Source organism: Dermochelys coriacea, chromosome 7, assembly GCF_009764565.3.
Source record: "Dermochelys coriacea isolate rDerCor1 chromosome 7, rDerCor1.pri.v4, whole genome shotgun sequence".
Classification (NCBI taxonomy): Eukaryota; Metazoa; Chordata; order Testudines; family Dermochelyidae; genus Dermochelys; species Dermochelys coriacea.
In genome coordinates this window covers 29894398-29911664 of record NC_050074.1, presented here as the reverse complement: position 1 = coordinate 29911664, position 17267 = coordinate 29894398, and the positions used below count along the sequence as shown (strand labels likewise).

Below are 17267 nucleotides of genomic sequence, written 5' to 3'. Positions count from 1 at the left end.
TAGTGAGAGACTCCAGGGGCCTGATCTATTTGTCTTAACAAAGAGAAAGCTAAGGGATTACTTGGTCACACTTTAGAAGTACATAGTGGGAAACAGCACTTGAATAACAGAGGGTTCATCAATCTAGCAGACAAAGGTCTAACACGATCTAACGGCTGGAAGTTGAAGTTAGACAAATTCAGACAGGAAATAAGGCACAAGTTTTTAACAATTTAATAATTTACTATGGAACAACTTCCTAAGGATTGTGATGGATTCTCCATCACTGGCAATTTTTAAATCAAGATTGGATTTGTTCTAAAATATCTGCTATAATATCAATTAACAGGAATTAATTCAGCTCAGTCCCATGGCCTGTGTCATAGAGGTCAGAGTAGATGATCCCAAAGATCCCTGATGTACTCAGTCCTACCTCAGAGCAGCAGGCTGGTCTAGATCTCTCTTCCGGCCCTACATATCTATGATTCTGTGATATATTATCTATGGTTCTATGAATGGGACAGGTTTCAGAGTAGCAGCCGTTTTAGTCTGTATTCGCAAAAAGAAAAGGAGTACTTGTGGCACCTTAGAGACTAACAAATTTATTAGAAGTGAGCTGTAGCTCACGAAAGCTTATGCTCTAATAAATTTGTTAGTCTCTAAGGTGCCACAAGTACTCCTTTTCTTTTTATGAATGGGACAGAAATTGCAGAGTGGCTTCAGGTTGGGATTGAGGGGCATGGTACTAGTGCTGTATGTAGAGGGGTCCACAAAGCCTGCAAGGGTAGAATGCTCCCCTTCTGAGCCCCCATCCTGCTTCCTGCTGCACAGCTCGCCTAGTACCATGCCTGGGCATTGGGGCCAGGGCTGCAAGGGCAAAGTGCCGCCTATTGGGCTACTGCCCACTCCCTGCTGTAAAGGTCCCCCTAGCTCCACGGACCAGCACTGACACACAGACTGCTAGTTAGTCAGGACTCTTTATTCTCTCTCTCCCAGTGTTGGGTTTTGAGGGAGTTTTCCAGGAAAACACTGATATGCTGGAAACACTGTTTTTTTGGGTTACTTTTCATCGCAGGGGACTGAAGGATCAGATACTCACCAGCAGAAGGGAAGTGGGGGGGTAGGGCCCTGCACCCGAGGTAATGTGGCTGGGGAAGTCCCAGAGGGCAGGTTAGTGTTATCATCCCTCCTTCATAATGAGGGTGAAACCGAGGCATAGGCAGGAGAAGGGACGCGCCTCAGGTCACCCAGCCAATTAGGGATAGAACCCAGGAGTTCTGGCTGACAGACCCCACATGGGGGTCTGAGGTGTCCATGCTTCAGGTTGTGTGTGGTCCCCGCCAGCTGTGCATTGCAGGATGTGTGTCCTGGGTGTCTCTACGTCTGGGGGCGTCCCAGGAGTCCATGTGTCTGGAAAGGACTGTCCCCCAGACGCTATGCTGCCCCATCTCAGCGGATCAGGTGGAAGGTGAGCCAGTAGACGATAAGTGGCTGGCAGGCAGCAGCCCCCAGGGTGACATAGGTCTGACCACGCCCACCGCCCCTGGGATGCCCCATCCCATCTGGCACTAGGGACGGGTGCAGCTTCATTCGCAGGGAGCGTGCCTGGGGAAAGACAACATTAGATATAGGGGGGAGCCTGGCCTGGTAACCTACCTGCCCCAGTCTCTCCCTGCCACCACCTCATCTGTGGGGAGACAGCATTAGACATGGGGGATGAACTGGTAATTATCCATGCCCACTCTTCTCCTCACACAGCCCCATGCCCAGGGCCCCACCTCTCAGGATTGTGGGGAGTGCGCTGCCCCCATGGGGTGAGTTGAACATTGCAGCTACTAAAGAAAAGGAGTACTTGTGGCACCTTAGAGACTAACAAATTTATTTGAGCATAAGCTTTCGTGAGCTACAGCTCACTTCATCGGATGCATTCCTCAGCAGTCTCTCGTTGGAGTCTGTTTTTGAAGTTTTTTTTGCTGAACGATAGCCACTCTCAGGTCTGTAATCGTGTGAACAGAGAGATTGAAGTGTTCTCCGACTGGTTTTTGAATGTTATAATTCTTGACGTCTGATTTGTGTCCATTTATTCTTTTATGTAGAGACTGTCCAGTTTGACCAATGTACATGGCAGAGGGGCATTGCTGGCACATGATGGCATATATCACATTGGTAGATGTGCAGGTGAACGAGCCTCTGATAGTGTGGCTGATATGATTAGGCCCTATGATGGTGTCCCCTGAATAGATATGTGGACAGAGTTGGCAACGGGCTTTGTTGCAAGGATAGGTTCCTGGGTTAGTGGTTCTGTTGTGTGGTTGCTGGTGAGTATTTGCTTCAGGTTGGGGGGCTGTCTGTAAGCAAGGACGGGCCTGTCTCCCAAGATCTGTGAGAGTGATGGGTCGTCCTTCAGGATAGGTTGTAGATCCTTGATGATGCGTTGGAGAGATTTTAGTTGGGAGCTGAAGGTGATGGCTAGTGGCATTCTGTTATTTTCTTAGTTGGGCCTGTCCTGTAGTAGGTGACTTCTGGGTACTCTTCTGGCTCTGTCAATCTGTTTCTTCACTTCAGCAGGTGGGTATTGTAGTTGTAAGAATGCATGATAGAGATCTTGTAGGTGTTTGTCTCTGTCTGAGGGGTTGGAGCAAATGTGGTTATATCGTAGAACTTGGCTGTAGACAATGGATCATGTGGTGTGGTCTGGATGAAAGCTGGAGGCATGTAGGTAGGAATAGTGGTCAGTAGGTTTCCGATATAGGGTGATGGTTATGTGACCATTGCTTATTAGCACCGTAGTGTCCAGTAAGTGGATCTCTTGTGTGGATTGGTCCAGGCTGTAGCTCACAAAAGCTTATGCTCAAATAAATTTGCTAGTCTCTAAGGTGCCACAAGGACTCCTTTTCTTTTTTGTGAATATAGACTAACACGGCTGCTACTCTGAAACCTATTGCAGCTATTGTGGCTGAGGGAGCCATTACCAAGTCCCATGACACCCCATGTTCAAAGGCTTCTGCTGCCGCCGCCCTGCAACTGAGATTGGCAGATACCACCATGTGGGGACAGGGCCTTGGAGACTAGCCCATGGGATGGCCTCAAACGGCCCAGGGGCCACATGGCCGTGCTCACTTCTGAGATTCTTCCCCTTTCTCCACTTCCAAGCACCTCCAACCTGTGGGGTTACAGGGGCTATAGCTGCTATAAGAGAAGCAACCCCTATTCCTGGGTGCCTGGTCCCAGGGATTTATGGGGGCTCTATGTGTCTATATAGTGGCCCTGACCCTAGAGATTACAGGGGCTGTAGGTGTCCGTATTGGGCCCTGTACTCACCAGGAAGTACATGAGGGCACAGGATGTCCAGGCAAGGGCCACGTAGTACCCATCACTGCCAAAGAGCAGCCCCCCCAGCACAGCAAGGATCATCCTGGAGGAGACAGAAATTAGGGGAGGGCAGGGCCAGGCAGCAAGAGGGGGCTCCTCAGATCTCCCCTCCCTGCACGGATGCACCAGACCCCATACTCCAGCATCATGTCATCCAGCCTGCTCCCTCATCCTGGTAGGACCCCTCAGACTCACCCTCAGTATCATCCCACCCAGTCCCCCGCTCCCAGCTGGACACCTCAGACCCACTCTCAGCTTCACCCCATCCAGTCATCCCAACCCTGGCAGAGCCCCCAACCCCATCCCAGCATCACCCCGTCCAGCCCCACATTCCAGCAGAACCCCAAGGCCCACCCCACCGGTGCATCATGGGAGATATAGTCCGTGCAAGGGAAACTCGCACAGTGGAGAATGGGGGCTTGAGGCTCCCGGACTATAACTCCCATGATGCCCTAACAGCAGCTTTTCCCCAAAAATTTTTGAGCAAAACTGAAATATCAGAATTTAAATTTTCGCCAAAATACTGAAATTTTCCATTAAAAATTTGGATAATTAATTTTTTGTTTTCATTAAATTATTTTCATTTCAGCTTAGTTTTCTGTAACCCTCGCCCTACATTTGTAGCCTCGAATCCCCCTCCCCGGGAGCTGCCTGGCACTGCTGCCCTCCCAGCTGGCTTGCGGCAGCAGGGCTGTCCTGCGTGCAGACTCACCCCACATATTTGTACCCACTGTAGGCGAGCAGGTCGAAGGGCGTGAGGTCGCTCTGCACTGTCACTAGGTACAGACTAAGCAGCAAGGCGAGGACTTCGATAACGACCCACACAAAGGCAGTGCTGGCACACATCCCCAGCATCTCTGGAGAGAACCTGCCGAGGAACCATGATAGCAAATCAGCCTTAACTTCTGCCTCTGGGGTGGGGCGCAGGTGCTATTTATACAGGAATCCCTCGCCTGGCATTGAGACGCAGCCACCTCTGGAGTGGGGTGCAGGGGCTGTTTACCAGCACATAGCAAAGCTACACCCGAGTTTGAGAGAGGAAGTGGGGGAGGATCCTGCCACTGACAGAAACTGTAGCAGGGATTTACAGACAGGTAGAGTCACCCATTCTTGAACTTGGCTAGGAGGACACCTGGGTTCACACCTCAGCTTTTGAGGAAAACACCAGGGGGATTCTCCACACCTGGGAATCACTGGAACAAAGGACCCACTGTGCTAGGGCATTGGGGTCAGCGCCGCCTGCAAGGGGAGAGCGCCTCTGACAAAGCCTGTGGGGGAAAGGTGGGCTCAGAGTTTTGGTGGCTCCAGGAAAGCAGGACTCACCTTTGCTGCAGGCCCAGGGCTATGCCGGCCAACAGGATGTAGGTGATAAAGGCCATGGCTGAAATAGAGACCCAGATGAAGCGTGAGCTAGAGCTTTCACTGAGGGGAAAACACAACCCATAGACAGGACAGGGAATGTGAGGGGAGGGGACCAGCCTCCCAGGGGACAGTGCTAGCAATGTCTGTCTGTCTGCCTAATTCACCGGGCAGTCTGTCCACTGACCCCCCCCCCCCGGCTCCATTCATGTACCCCCACATCCATTCATTCCCATACACACCCTCTCTCTCTGTCTGACACCTCCCAACTGCTCTTTATCTCGCACTAGATACAGACAGAAACTGTGGGGTCCCTTAGACCCTAGCTACCAGTCCTAGGAGAAGGGTCATCAGGCCCTGGCCCCGGGGGCTGTGGGTGAGTGGCCTGAGAGTGGAGGGCATCAGACCTGACTAATCTCGGCTAGGAGGAGAGGCCCCTCTCCCATCACTATTTTCTTGATCATACTCACTGGGGATGTACAAGTCGGGCGCATTGATGTCCTGCCGGGGTGTCAGGGGTGTGTCCCTGCTGTACCGAACCTCCCAGTTCTAAAGGGAAGGGAGACTGATTAGATACTGCCTCTAAGCCTTGCAGATCCTTATCCATTAAGCAGGGGAAACTGAGGCACAGACATCATCATGCAATTGAACCAATGGCAGAGCCTGGACTAGAACCCAAGAGTCCTGGTTTCCCAGGCAAACCCCACATCATCCCTCCCAGAATCCCACTGAACCACAGTCTCCTCCCAGAACTGCAAATAGAACCCACGAGTCCTGGCTCTCTGCCCATGCTCCTCTATCCCACTTGATCCCATTCCCCTCCCAGAGCTGGGGAGAGAACCTAGGAGTCATGACTCTCAACCCCACAGCTTCTGCATCAGGATGTGCGGCAAGGGCATTCCATACCTGGTGTGCATATGGGAAGAGCAGCAGCGCCAGCTTCTTGGTCACGTAGGCAGTGTCCACAGCGAAAAAATATTTGAGCCTGTTCACTGACATGAACCTGTGGATCTGTGCAGGGAGAGAGACGGGTTATGGAACCAGAAAGGGGACTTAATGTGCCAGGAAGAGCAGGGGGTCATGCTATGGGGCATAATGGAGAACTAATCATACTGGGTGGGGCAGGGGTGGTTAACACACCAGGCTGCACAAGGAGCTTACTGCACTGGGCAAAATGGGATGTGTGAGACAGGGGCTTACTGTGCTTGGGGCATCCTGGCAAGACAAAGCCCATCACTAGTCAACTAGCGACACCTCCCCATTCTCCTGTGCAGGCCAGAACCAATTTATAGAGAAGAAACTGAGGCAAAGAGACAGGAAGGGAACCCTGGAGTCCGGGCTCCCAGCCCATCCCTGCTCTAATCTACTAGATCCCACTCCCCTACCACCGCCAGGTATATAACCCAGGAATCCTGGCCCCTGAGGTCCACTCCACTCCCAGAGCTGAGAAAGGAACCCAGGAGTCCTGACTTCCAGACCCCTCACTTTAACAAGCAGACCGTGCTCCCTTTTGTGAAAGGGCCATGGAGACTCAGTTCTGTCTGCCCAGCAGAGGGGGTACTGCCACAGTAGGGGAGGACTCTCCTGATCACGGGGGTGCAGGGTATGCAGACTCCAGGGGCTGCAGAGCATTCAGCACCCCCAATCTGCCCAGCCCCCTCCATTCTAGCCCTGTGCAGTGCAGGGGTCTGGGTCTTGTCCCTCCTGTACCTCCTTGTGGACAATGTCCTTGCTCTGGCTGGCGATGGAGGAGCCATACGCCACGGCCACGTTAGCCATTGGGTCAGCCAGGAGGGTGTTGAAGCCCATGTCGATTCCTGAAGCGGGAGTGCCTTGTACATGTGGGAAACCAGCACTGGTGTCATCAAAGAGCTGGTGGGGGTCCGGGGCAGGAGGGACCATGGGGCCCCGGACTCGGTGCTTGGAGCCTGCAATACATATAAAATCAACGTTGATCAAATGTGAAGACAACATGCAGATTGGTAAACAATGACTGGGCCAGGGCTGTCATACAAAGCGAGCTGAATCGATTGGGGAGCAGAGCCCATTCAGACACACTATATTTTAATACAGCCAAAATTGGCGACCCATCTAAGAACAAGGGGGTCAGGCCGTGCCGACTGAGCGGGGACCGTCTCCTGGAGAGCAGCGACTCTGGACAGGATCCAGGGGTCAAAGTGGACAAGCAACTGACTATGAGCTCCCAGTGCCATGTTGTGGCAATGAGGACTACGGTGACCCTTGGAGTCACCCAATCTGTAACCAGAGCAGGTGTACGTAGGCGCATACAGCACTGGGTAGACCCTTCCTGGAACAGGGCATCTGGTTCCGGGGCCCCAGCTTGAAAAACGGAAGAGGGTGCAGAAAGGAGCCGTCAAAGTGACTTGGGGGCTGAAGAACAAAGTCTCTCACTCCAAGACTTTAAGAGCTCCAGCTGCTCAGCTTATCGAAGAGAAGATCAAGACTTATTCATGGTGTCTAAGTGCCTTCGTGGGGAGCGGAGAATGGGACGCAGCTGGGAAATAGGGACACGCTGGTCTTTTCTTCCTGACTTGGGGTGGGGGGGGGCGATTCTACTGTGTAACTAACACACGCCACATCACAGCAGGCCTGGCCCTTGGCGTCGCCCCTCCCCACACAGGGCCTGGGGTCCCCCCGCCCCAGCTCCTGCAGGGCCCTGCATGGTGTCAGGAGGGCTGAGCCCCATGACACCGGGCGCTGCCCCCAAACCACACTGAGGCTCCCTGCCCCGCGAGCTGCCAGCCCCAGCACCGGAGAGACCCCCGAGTGCCCGCTGGGGTCCAGCCGCCACAGCGGCCCACGTGCGGGGCCAGGGGAGCCCGGAGCTGCGGGAACCCGACGCCCCGAGCCCGGGAGCGGCTAGAGGCCGCGGCGGAGACACCAGCCTGGCAGGGGCTAGCGCTGGCCCGGAGCCTCCCGAGGGAGGCAGCAGCGGAGACCGGGCGGGGGGGGGGGGGAGCGAACGGCCCCACTGGCCCAGGCCTCAGGAGAGGGTGAGCCCCGCGCCCCGCCCCCCGCACTCACCTTGCCCCCCGTAGCCCTGGTGATAGGCCATGGCGGGCTCAGCGCGCGGCCGGCCCCCGCGGGGCTTTGTGGGTATGAATAACAATGAGCTGCGGGGCCCCCCGGGCGCTTTCACGGGCCCTTCGTTCGCTGCGGGCGCCCCGTACCGGACCCTGCGACCCGGCAGCGGCCACGTCCCCGGCCACACGCTCCCCACTTCCGATTGGTCGCCGGCGCACGTGGATTGGACAAACGGTCATGCTGACTGGCTCAGAAGATATCAATCCAGACCCAGTTGCTCCAATGAGAAGTCAGAGGGCAGGATGTGTGGCCGCAGGGAGTGGCGCATGCGTGTTTACTGCGGATGAAGCTCTAAGTGCCAGGAGTGTGGGGGCGGGGGCGGGCAGTTGCGAAGGGGAAGTAGAGCGGGCGAGGGAGTAGCTCAGCCAGGGCTCTGCATACTAGATCCATGCTTTGTACAGACGTTAGTGGCTACTGCCAACCAGTGCCCCCCGCACTGCACATACAGTCATAGATGTCAAGGCCAAAAGGGACCGTTGTAGTCATCTAGTCTGTCCTCCTGCATGTGACAGGCCACAGGACTGTCCTGAATTAATTCCTGTTTGAACTAGAGCAGCTATTGGGGCGGGGGGCATTGATTCTTGATTTAAAAGTTGTCTGGTGAAGAATCCACCATGAGCCTTGGGAAGTTGCTCCAATGATTAATTACCCTCGCTGGTAAAAAAAATTATGCCTTCTTTCCAGTCTGGCTCTATGTAGGTTCAGTTTCCAGCCATTGGATGTTAGATCTCTGTCTGCTGGATTTAAAAGCTCGTTGTTAAATTTCCGTTCCCATTTTGGTACATACAGACTGTGATCAAGCCACCTCTTAACCTGCTCTTTGTTAAGGTAAGCAGGCTCAGCTTCTGGAGTCTCTTATCTAAGGCACATTTTCAATTCTTTAATCATTCTTTTGGCTCTTCCCTGATCCCACTCCAGTTTATCAACCTGATCCTTCTTGAATTGTGGACACCGCAATTGTGGACACCGAATTGTGGACACAGGACTCCAGCAGTGGTCGCACCCCAGACCCTGACACATACAGAGGTAACGGAGCCTCTCTTCTCCTACCTGAGATTCCCTTGTTTGTGCATCAAAGGATTTCATCACGCTGGGAGCTTATGCTCAGCTGCTTATCCACTATGACCACCAAGGCTTTTTTCAGAGTTAACAGCGACCCCTTTCCTGCCCCTGAGACTGCTGTACATCCCACAGCTCTGTCAGGTACACCTGCAGAGCCAGGAAAATAACAAGCATATAGAGTGCACGCCTCCCCTACACAATACCCTGGGGAAGGTGCACTCAGCTCCTGGCCAATAGCAATTGGTGTGAGGATCCTGATGTAATTGTAGGGAATTGGAACAATAAATACACAGAGAAACGGAGGAGCCTGAGGCAGCCACCAATGGGATTTTTGCTGGCCACAGATGTGGGGGATGGGGAGAGTTCAGTTCTGAATAACCATTTAGCACATTTTTAAAAACAGAGCCTGCAGGAATTAGTCAAATCCCATGGATCACTGGGAGACTAAGCCCATTGGGCCCCATCTGCACCCCAAAGCACACCCCCACTTTGGGCCACTGACTCCCACCCTCCCACAGCCCAATTGGCTGGCCCCAATTGCAGGTGGAGTTGTTCGCTACTGGTAGTAGATTCTCAGTGCGTGAAAGTCATCCCCACACTGGTGACTTCAGTGGAGCCTGGTCAATTTCCACCTGCTGAGAGCCTGCCCCAGAGGGGTCTATGTAAAGTGCCAGTTCCTGGAGTCCCAAGATTACAGGGTTTTGAGTAAAGTGACTTGCTTAACTCACCATCTCTTTTGGACCAGCTGAACCTTCGCCTAATAGCAGGCGTGACTCCACAATGCCTGGCTGGAGAGTCCTGACCACAGTACGGGCTGGGGGCTGTATCCAGGATTGCAGGAACTCATGAGTGCTGGTGAAAATCAGCTGAGCAGGAGTTCCCAGTGCCATGCTGTTGGTATGAGGGTGAATGTGATCCTGGCATGTCTGAGGGACATGGAGCAGGAGCTGGAAGGTGAATCCCCTCTGCAGCACACTGCATTGGTGAGACCAAGACTGGATCTTACACCCACATCCAGTTACCGCTCTTCCAAAGGCTGGTGACAAATCAAGGGGAGCCTCAGAGAAGAACCACAAGAAGAATCCGAGGCCTGGAGGACCTGCCTTGCAAGGAGAGTCTGATGGAGCTGCATTTAGTTTATCCCAGAGAAGGTCCCAAAGGGGCTCAATCCTGGCCTTTCAGCACCTCCACAGGGAGATTTCTTGGAGCTGGGGGCTCATTAATGTCACAGACAAAAGCCTGAGTGATACAGGAGTCAGGATGGAGGATGAGAACAGGCCCTTCTGGCCTTTGAATCTCTCATCCATAAATCCTGTGGCAGGGAATTCTGCAGCTCACCCACTGACTCTCATGCCAGTCTCCAGGGAATCTAGTTCTTTGCACACTGCACGAGGAAGTCTTGCATGCTGCACACGTTCTCTGAGATAGGGGCTCCCTTGCCTGGGCACTGCCCTCTTGTCCTGGCACCATGGGAGCTGCAGGGAGAGATGGAGAGGAGGCCTGGGGAGAGGGCAGTGGAGCCAGTCTCACTTCTCTTACCTGAGCAATGGAGTCCATGGGCAGGCAGGACCAGCCATTCTGCCAGGGGCATTAGGGGGAACTGAATTCCTATGGACATTTGGGGGTCTGTCCCTAAGGACTAAGGCACTTCCTCCAAATGTGGGTCCCAGCAGCTTGGAGATGATAGCCTCACTAGCTAGTGAGGATGGAACTGGTGGTGGGTGTTCTGGGAGAGCCCCCTACATCTTAGGAACCATCTCCAAAATGCAACAACATGGGGGTTTTGGGGGGAGGGGAAAGGAAGGAGGCACAGTCAGACTTTGGTAATGCAGAGCTGAGACACCTTGCATCCCCCAAAGGGTATTGGAGAGCAAGGGGAGTGGGGATTGTAGGCACGGAGGGTGGGGCAGGAGGCACTGGGGATGGTGTCAGGGGGGTGCAGGTTGGTAGGAGCAGGAGGCACAGATTTGGGGGTTGCAGGATGGCACCTGGGCTGGGGAAAAGGGTCAGTTAGGAGCATGATGTGTGGGACACACTGAGGGGGTGAGGTATGTGGGTTCTGGGGGAACATGCAGGTAGCATAGGGCATAGGGGGTGAAGTGCAGGGACAGGAGGTGTGTGTTGCACTGTGGGGTGAGAAGTGGGGGTTCAGGAGACACATGCATGTAGGATGTGCAGGTAGCACTGGGGCACAGGGCATAGGGGGTGCAGGGACAGGGTGGCACTGGGGTTGCAGGGCCCCCGGGCTGGGTGATAGCGGGGGATGAAGGTGGTGCAGAGGGAGAGAGGGGATCACAGGAGCGGGGAATGTCAAGAGGCACAAGGGGCCCCAGGGCACAGGTGAGTGAGAGCAGGGTGTGTGTGTGTGGGGGGGGCACACTGGCTCTGGGGCACAGGGCTGCAGGGTTGGGTGGGTGGCACGAGGGGATGGGGCAGAGGGAGGAAGGGGGCAGAGGGGTGCAGAAATGGGAGGGGTGGGGGCACAGGAGACCCCTGGGGTGCAGGGGACATCAGGGCCCTGGGTTGGGTGGCAGGGGAGGTGGGCACCTGGGTGCACTGGAGGCGGCGGAGGGTGGATGTGGGGGGGCTCTGCGATGGGGCGTCTGGGCGCACGGGAGTAGGGGTGCGGAACCGGGGGCGACGGTGTCGCCGGGGCGCAGCGCTGGGCAGGGGAAGCTGGGCACCGGGGCAGGAGGGAGGCGGCCCCGGCGCCGCGGGCAGGGCCCCTGCCGGGGGAGGCGGAGCAGGCGCACGGAGCAATCGGAGCGGGGTGCAGAAGATGCACCAGGCGGGGAGGCGGCTCCGCGCTCGGGCCGGGGCGCGCTGGGTCTGACCCCGCCATGGTGCCCGCGATCCCGGCTGCCGCAGCCCCCAGCAACAGCCATGCTCGGCGAGGGGGCGCTGCCCGGCCCGCCCGCCGCGGGGGACCCGCACCGGGAGGAGGTGAGCGCTGGGCCCGATCCTGGACCCCCCATGCGCAAGGGGTGGGGTGCTCTCCCCCCAGGGGCTAGTGGGGGGGGGGAAAGCGCTTCTGGGAACTCCCTCCCACCCAGGACAGTCAGGCAGGGCGTGGGGGTGTGTTTACGTGTGAGTTGTGGGGTGCGTGGGGGATAGGCAGCGTTGGGGGGCTGGGGATAGGCGGGGCTGGGGGTACGGGAGACAGGCGGGGTTGGGGTGTATGGGGCTGTGGACGTGGGGGGTCACGGCGATTCCCCCGCTCCGTTCCCCCGGCATTTCGGTAACTCTCGTTACCATGTGGAGGGACGATGCACCGGAATCACCGCGACTGGATCGGGCCTGGGGGGCCCCGTTGGCCCGGGGTGGGGGGGTTGCTGTCGGGCCCGTCGCGGGAAGGCGGGTCGGGTGCCGGGCTCTGCATTGCAGCAGAGCGGCTGGGGCTGCTGGCGGCGTCTCTTGCTGGGGCTGGGTGTGGGGGGGGGGGAGGACCGTGAGGGGCTCGATCGGGACAAAGGCACAGATGGGGGGAGGGCTTGCTGGGGCTGGAATCCCCCCGGGCCAAGGGTGGGGTGGGGAGCGCTTGTTTTCTCCGCCCCCGCCCATCCTGCAGGGAAGCGGGGGGTAATCGCAGAGGCAGGAGGAGACGTGCGGGGCAGTCCTGCTTTGGCTAGTTCTGCGTAGTTTTGATCCCTTCCTCTCCCCCCATCGCATCCCTGGGCCCACCCCTCCATTCCCAGCTCTGGGAGGTTGGGGGTCCAGTGGCAGGGAATGGGGGCTGGAGTGTTGGCAGCCCCGACTCCTGGGTTCAGTTCTCAATTCCAGGAGAGGCCTGGGGTCTAAAGCAGGGGGCGGTAGGAACCAGGACTCCTGGGTTCTGTCCTTGGGTCTGGGAGGCAAGTGGGGTCAAGGCAGTTGGAGGGGAGCAGGGGTCCAGGACTTCTGGGCTCTCGGCCATCTCAGGGTGGGATCTAATGGGCCAAAGCAGTGGGGGTGGAAGCCAGGATGCCGGGGTTCTATATCCAGCTCTGGGAGCGGGAGGGACATTGGGGGCAAAGTTGGGTGGTTAATTTCTCCCTGAGCCTTCCCATCCCCCACTGAGCTCATTGGTGCTGATGCATCTGCATCCCTAGCCCTGCCCTGCCCCCGGGAGTCCATTTGTAGTTGGTGCTTTGCCTGGTGCCCGCGAGATGTTGTTGAGGTGGAAGGCGGGTGGGGGCGGATTAGATGCTCGCTGCGGGCACAGCTGGGCCTTGTGCCATCCCCTTTCCAGCCAATAGCCTGCTCCCGGGCATTCTGATTGGTTACTGCTGGCTGGCCTGGGCCAGCCCTTTCGATAGTTAGAGTTTGGAGGACAGGGTAGGGGACATTTGGCCTTTCCTCTCCAAGGGGCAGCAGCTTTGGGCTGCTCGGGGGGAACGGGCGGGCTTGGGAGGAATGGAAACGGGACCTTCCCTTGTTGTGGGGTATTGACTCCGATACAGGCTCAGGCCGAGGGGACAGGGTCTTTCCCCGCTAACTGTGTTTCTCTCTCCCTGGAGCAGCAGCGCCCCCTCAAGCAGTCCCTGAGCAGCTCTCTGTGGCGGGAGTCACACTGGCGGTGCCTACTGCTCACCTTGCTGATGTATGGTTGCTTTGGTGCCGTGGCCTGGTGCCACCTGTCCACCGTCACCCGCCTGGCCTTTGATGGAGCAGCCCGGGGAACCTCCACTGTCTATCACGCCAGCCCCTGCTCAGATGGCTACCTCTACATCCCGCTGGCCTTCCTGGCCATGCTCTACCTGCTCTACCTGGTAGAATGCTGGCACTGCTTTGCCCAGGCCCAGCGCCAGCCCCGGGCCAGCACTGCCAGCGTGCACCAGCTGGTGCAGTACATGCAGCAGGCAGTGCCTTGCGTGTGGTGGAAGGCGGTGAGCTACCACTACATCCGGCGGACGCGCCAGGTGACCCGCTATCGCAATGGCGACGCCTACACCACCACACAGGTGTACCATGAGCGGGTCAACACCCACATGGCTGAGAGCCACTTTGACTACACGGCCCATGGCGTGCGCGACGTCTCCAAGGAGCTGCTGGGCCTGGCTGAGCATCCGGCCACGTGCCTGCGCTTCACCAAGTGCTTCAGCTTTGCCAGCGCTCGGGCCGAGGCTGCCTACCTGGCCCAGCGGGCACGCTTCTTTGGCCAGAACGAGGGGCTGGATGACTACCTGGAGGCACGAGAGGGCATGCGGCTGCAGGATGTCAACTTCCAGGAGCAGCTGATGGTCTTCCCTGAGCCAGGGCGCCCTCCCTGGTTCGCCCGGCGCTGGGCCTTCTGGGCAGCCTCGCTGGCACTTCTGTCCTGGCCGCTGCGGGTGCTGGCCGGGTACCGCACAGCCAACGTGCACTACCATGTGGAGAAGCTCTTCGGTACCGAGGATGGGCCTGGCTCCCTGGAGCCTCCTGGCTACGGCCGCCCCATCCCACGCGTGGCCACGGTGGACATGACAGAGCTGGAGTGGCACATCTGCTCCAACCGCCAGCTGGTGCCCAGCTACTCGGAGGCGGTGCTGATGGATGCGGTCATGGCAGGCGGTGCCTACCTGCGGGGCTGGCAGCGCTGCCGTCGCACACTGAGCAGCAACTCGCTCCCCTCTTGCAGCACCCGGGCCCTCTATGCTCGCCTGCCCTTCAGCCGCAGCCGCTTCTCGCTGGGCCGAGGCATCTTCCGCAGCCTGAGCGGGGGCAGGGCAGAGAGGCAGCCCCTGGGGAATCCACCCTGCTACCACGACGCCCTCTACTTTCCGGTGATCATCAGGCGCAGTGGGGAGACGTGCCCCCCACAGGGCACCCCGGGCACAGCGGCTGGGACGCCTCTATGAACTCGATGCATGGCCAGGAGCGTGGATGGGTGCCTGGAGACGGGAGAAGAACGACGAAGCTACCCCCGGGGAACAACTGAACCCCCCTCCCCTGCCCCGGGGGCCCCAGTGCTCGTGGCACACAGGCCCTGGCTGAGTTAGAACAAGGGGAGCCACTTTGCAGCAAAACCCGTGTGTGTGCTCAGCTCTCCAGGTGTAGATCCAGTCACCCACTGAGGGCTACGGGGTCAGGGCTGGATTCTGATCTCAGCTCCTGTGCATGGAATTGGATTCCAGAGGTTAGACTGAGCCCAGGGCAGGGACAGGGACATTGACAGACCTGTGCAAAGGGAGAGCTTAGGGCAGAGGGCAGCCTTCCCCAGATGTGCAGGAGAGGATGGAGCTTCCTTTGGAGGTGACTGGGGCTGCCTAAATCCCTGATAGTTGGAGGACCTTGATACTGTGGGGTTGGTGCCTCACCCCTCCCTCCCCAAGGCTGTGACCCCCTTGGCAGAGTGAGGCTGGGGGATAGTTTAATTTCCTCTCAAACCTCCTCTGCAGGGTATCTATTCTGCCCTGGCACCCCTCTCTCCCTGAGGTTGTGCCAAGGGGCTGGTGGTTAAATGGTGCATGCCCGGGGAGGCCTGGCTGGAGTGAGCGTGACAGTGAATAAAGGGACACAAACCCACAGCAGAGTCTGGGTGTGTGGCTGTGCTACCTGCTTCTGAAGGGGATGAGCCAGGCTGTCTGTGTGTGTGTGTGTGTGTGTGCGCGCGCGCATGCGTGCATGCAGCGGGGTGGGGTGGGGTGGGGGAGAGTCCTCTGCTGGAGGAGCTAAACCCAAACTAGGTTACGGCTCTGGTCATGGTATGAACAATGCTGTATGTGCATGCAGGTAGCCCCCTGCTGTCTCTCAGCACCGGGTGAAGGAGTCCTGTATGAACAGCCCCCATGCCCCACCCCAGAGGCAGCTGGCGCTCAGCACTGCCCAGGACCCGCAGAGACTCTATTGCAGACCCTCCTAGGGCAGGGCCCTTTAAGAGTGAGTGGCAGCTCCAAGGCCTGGGGGTAGCACGAGCCACTATTGCCTTGCCTATGGGTGCTGCAGCCATGAGCTGATCTGCTCTGGGGCATGGAGTGAGCAGTACAGGGCAGCCAGGGAAATGGAGCCAACTGATATAGCAGCCCTGCTGATGCCCCTCAATGCCAGCCTGCAGCCACTGCTATCCCAGCCTGGAGCTCGGCACCCTGGACTCAGACTTTGGGGCCAGCACTGACTGCATGGGGCACGTGCCCCCTACTGTCCTGCTCCCTCCAGCACAGCACCACCTACCACTGCCCTGAAGCACAGGGGTCAGCCCTCCAGGCCTGCGCAGTAAGAGTGACAGACAGCTGCTGATGGAAGCATTAGGGTTTATTGAGCGACTGACGGATGCAGGTGCATCTTAAGCTTCCACACTGGCTCTGTGGGGCCCAGGGCCTGCTTTCCTGGAGTGCAGGTCAAACGGTGCAGGGTGGTGCAGAACAGGCAGGTTAGAGCCCTTAGTCAAGCCCTAGCTGAGTCCTATCAAGGCCCAGGGCTTCCCCATCCCTGCCTAGACACTGCATGGCCCCAAGCAGTCCAGACCACTGTCCTGCTGGCTTCAGCCTCTCTGGGAACATGAACAGAGCCAGCTGAACCCCCGTGGAAAGATGGAGCACTAGAGAGAGGAAATCACTCACTCACCCGTGCCAGGGGCAAAGTCAGGAATTGAACCCAGGATGCCTGATGCCCAGCCCCCGTTCTAACCCATTAGACCCCACTCCCCTCTGGGGCAAAACCCCAGGAGTCGGTGCTCAGCCACTGGAGGGGAAACACAGCACTGTGTTCCCGGATGGACGGGGTGATTTATATCCCGAAAATCTGTCAGAGATTCATCCTGGAGTCTGATTCGGGGGTAGCCCTGAAGAGCCCCCCGCCCTGCTCTCCCTGCCGCTGCACCTCTTACCCCCAAGGTGGCTTGTTCAGCTGCCTAGCCTCAGTGCTGGGGATGCCGGTGAGGGGTGGGTTAGTGCCCACGGGCAGGGCTGTGTGTTTTTCCTGTGGAGAACCGGGCTGAGACCCTGCAAACGTGCCTTACACAGGGTGGATCCAGACCAGAACTGGCACCCCCGGGAGGAGAAAGACCCTCTGTCTCATTCCCAGACTCCCTGCCCCAGTGCTGGATTGGAGCCAGCCCCCCTAGCGTGGAAAGGTTCCACGTTAAATCTGCTTAATTGCCCTGTTGCCTGCCCCGGAGTTTGTGCGCAGAGGCTGCAGCTCTAGCTGCTTCTTGCACAAAGGTGGGGGGGAAGGGAGGGAGCAGATTTACCTGGTGCATGTGTTGGGATGTGGGGGGGTCAGACGGTATCTCAGCCCCCTGAGCTGTTCATCTTATCCCCAACTGCCCATGACCCGTTGGTCTTTGCTGCAAACCTGGCACCCTTAGGGCCCTGGCTCCTGGCCCTGCCACCCAAGGGGCATTATTCCTGCCCTGGCAGCTCTAGGAGCACTGTCCCACTGCTGCCCCAGACACCCCCCATTCTGGGAGCCCCTGGAGCCAGAGGAGGGCAGGG

The 17267-nt window shown here is 57.6% G+C and overlaps 2 protein-coding genes across 2 annotated transcripts; one reads left to right on the top strand and one right to left on the bottom strand.

The window, feature by feature from the left end:
- Positions 1-940: 940 nt before the first annotated feature.
- Positions 941-8009, bottom strand: YIF1A (Yip1 interacting factor homolog A, membrane trafficking protein). The gene is given in 9 exon segments (XM_038410848.2): positions 941-1584; positions 3301-3394; positions 4064-4219; positions 4675-4732; positions 5181-5259; positions 5617-5721; positions 6421-6638; positions 7756-7849; positions 7851-8009. Coding segments are annotated over 9 exon segments (1104 nt in total). The 5' UTR covers positions 7995-8009; the 3' UTR covers positions 941-1428.
- Positions 8010-11636: 3627 nt separating this feature from the next.
- Positions 11637-15361, top strand: TMEM151A (transmembrane protein 151A). The gene is made up of 2 exons (XM_038410673.2): positions 11637-11820; positions 13377-15361. The coding sequence occupies exons 1-2, from the start codon at positions 11761-11763 to the stop codon at positions 14691-14693; spliced, it is 1377 nt and encodes a 458-aa protein (XP_038266601.1). The 5' UTR covers positions 11637-11760; the 3' UTR covers positions 14694-15361.
- Positions 15362-17267: the final 1906 nt, after the last annotated feature.

What these genes read in the sequence shown, in the direction of transcription:
- TMEM151A (XM_038410673.2), top strand. Translation starts at nt 11,761, where the DNA reads ATGCTCGGCGAGGGGGCGCTGCCCGGCCCGCCCGCCGCGGGGGACCCG. An exon ending in GGGACCCGCACCGGGAGGAG is followed by an intron (nt 11,821 to 13,376) that starts GTGAGCGCTGGG and finishes TCCCTGGAGCAG; the next exon opens with CAGCGCCCCCTCAAGCAGTC.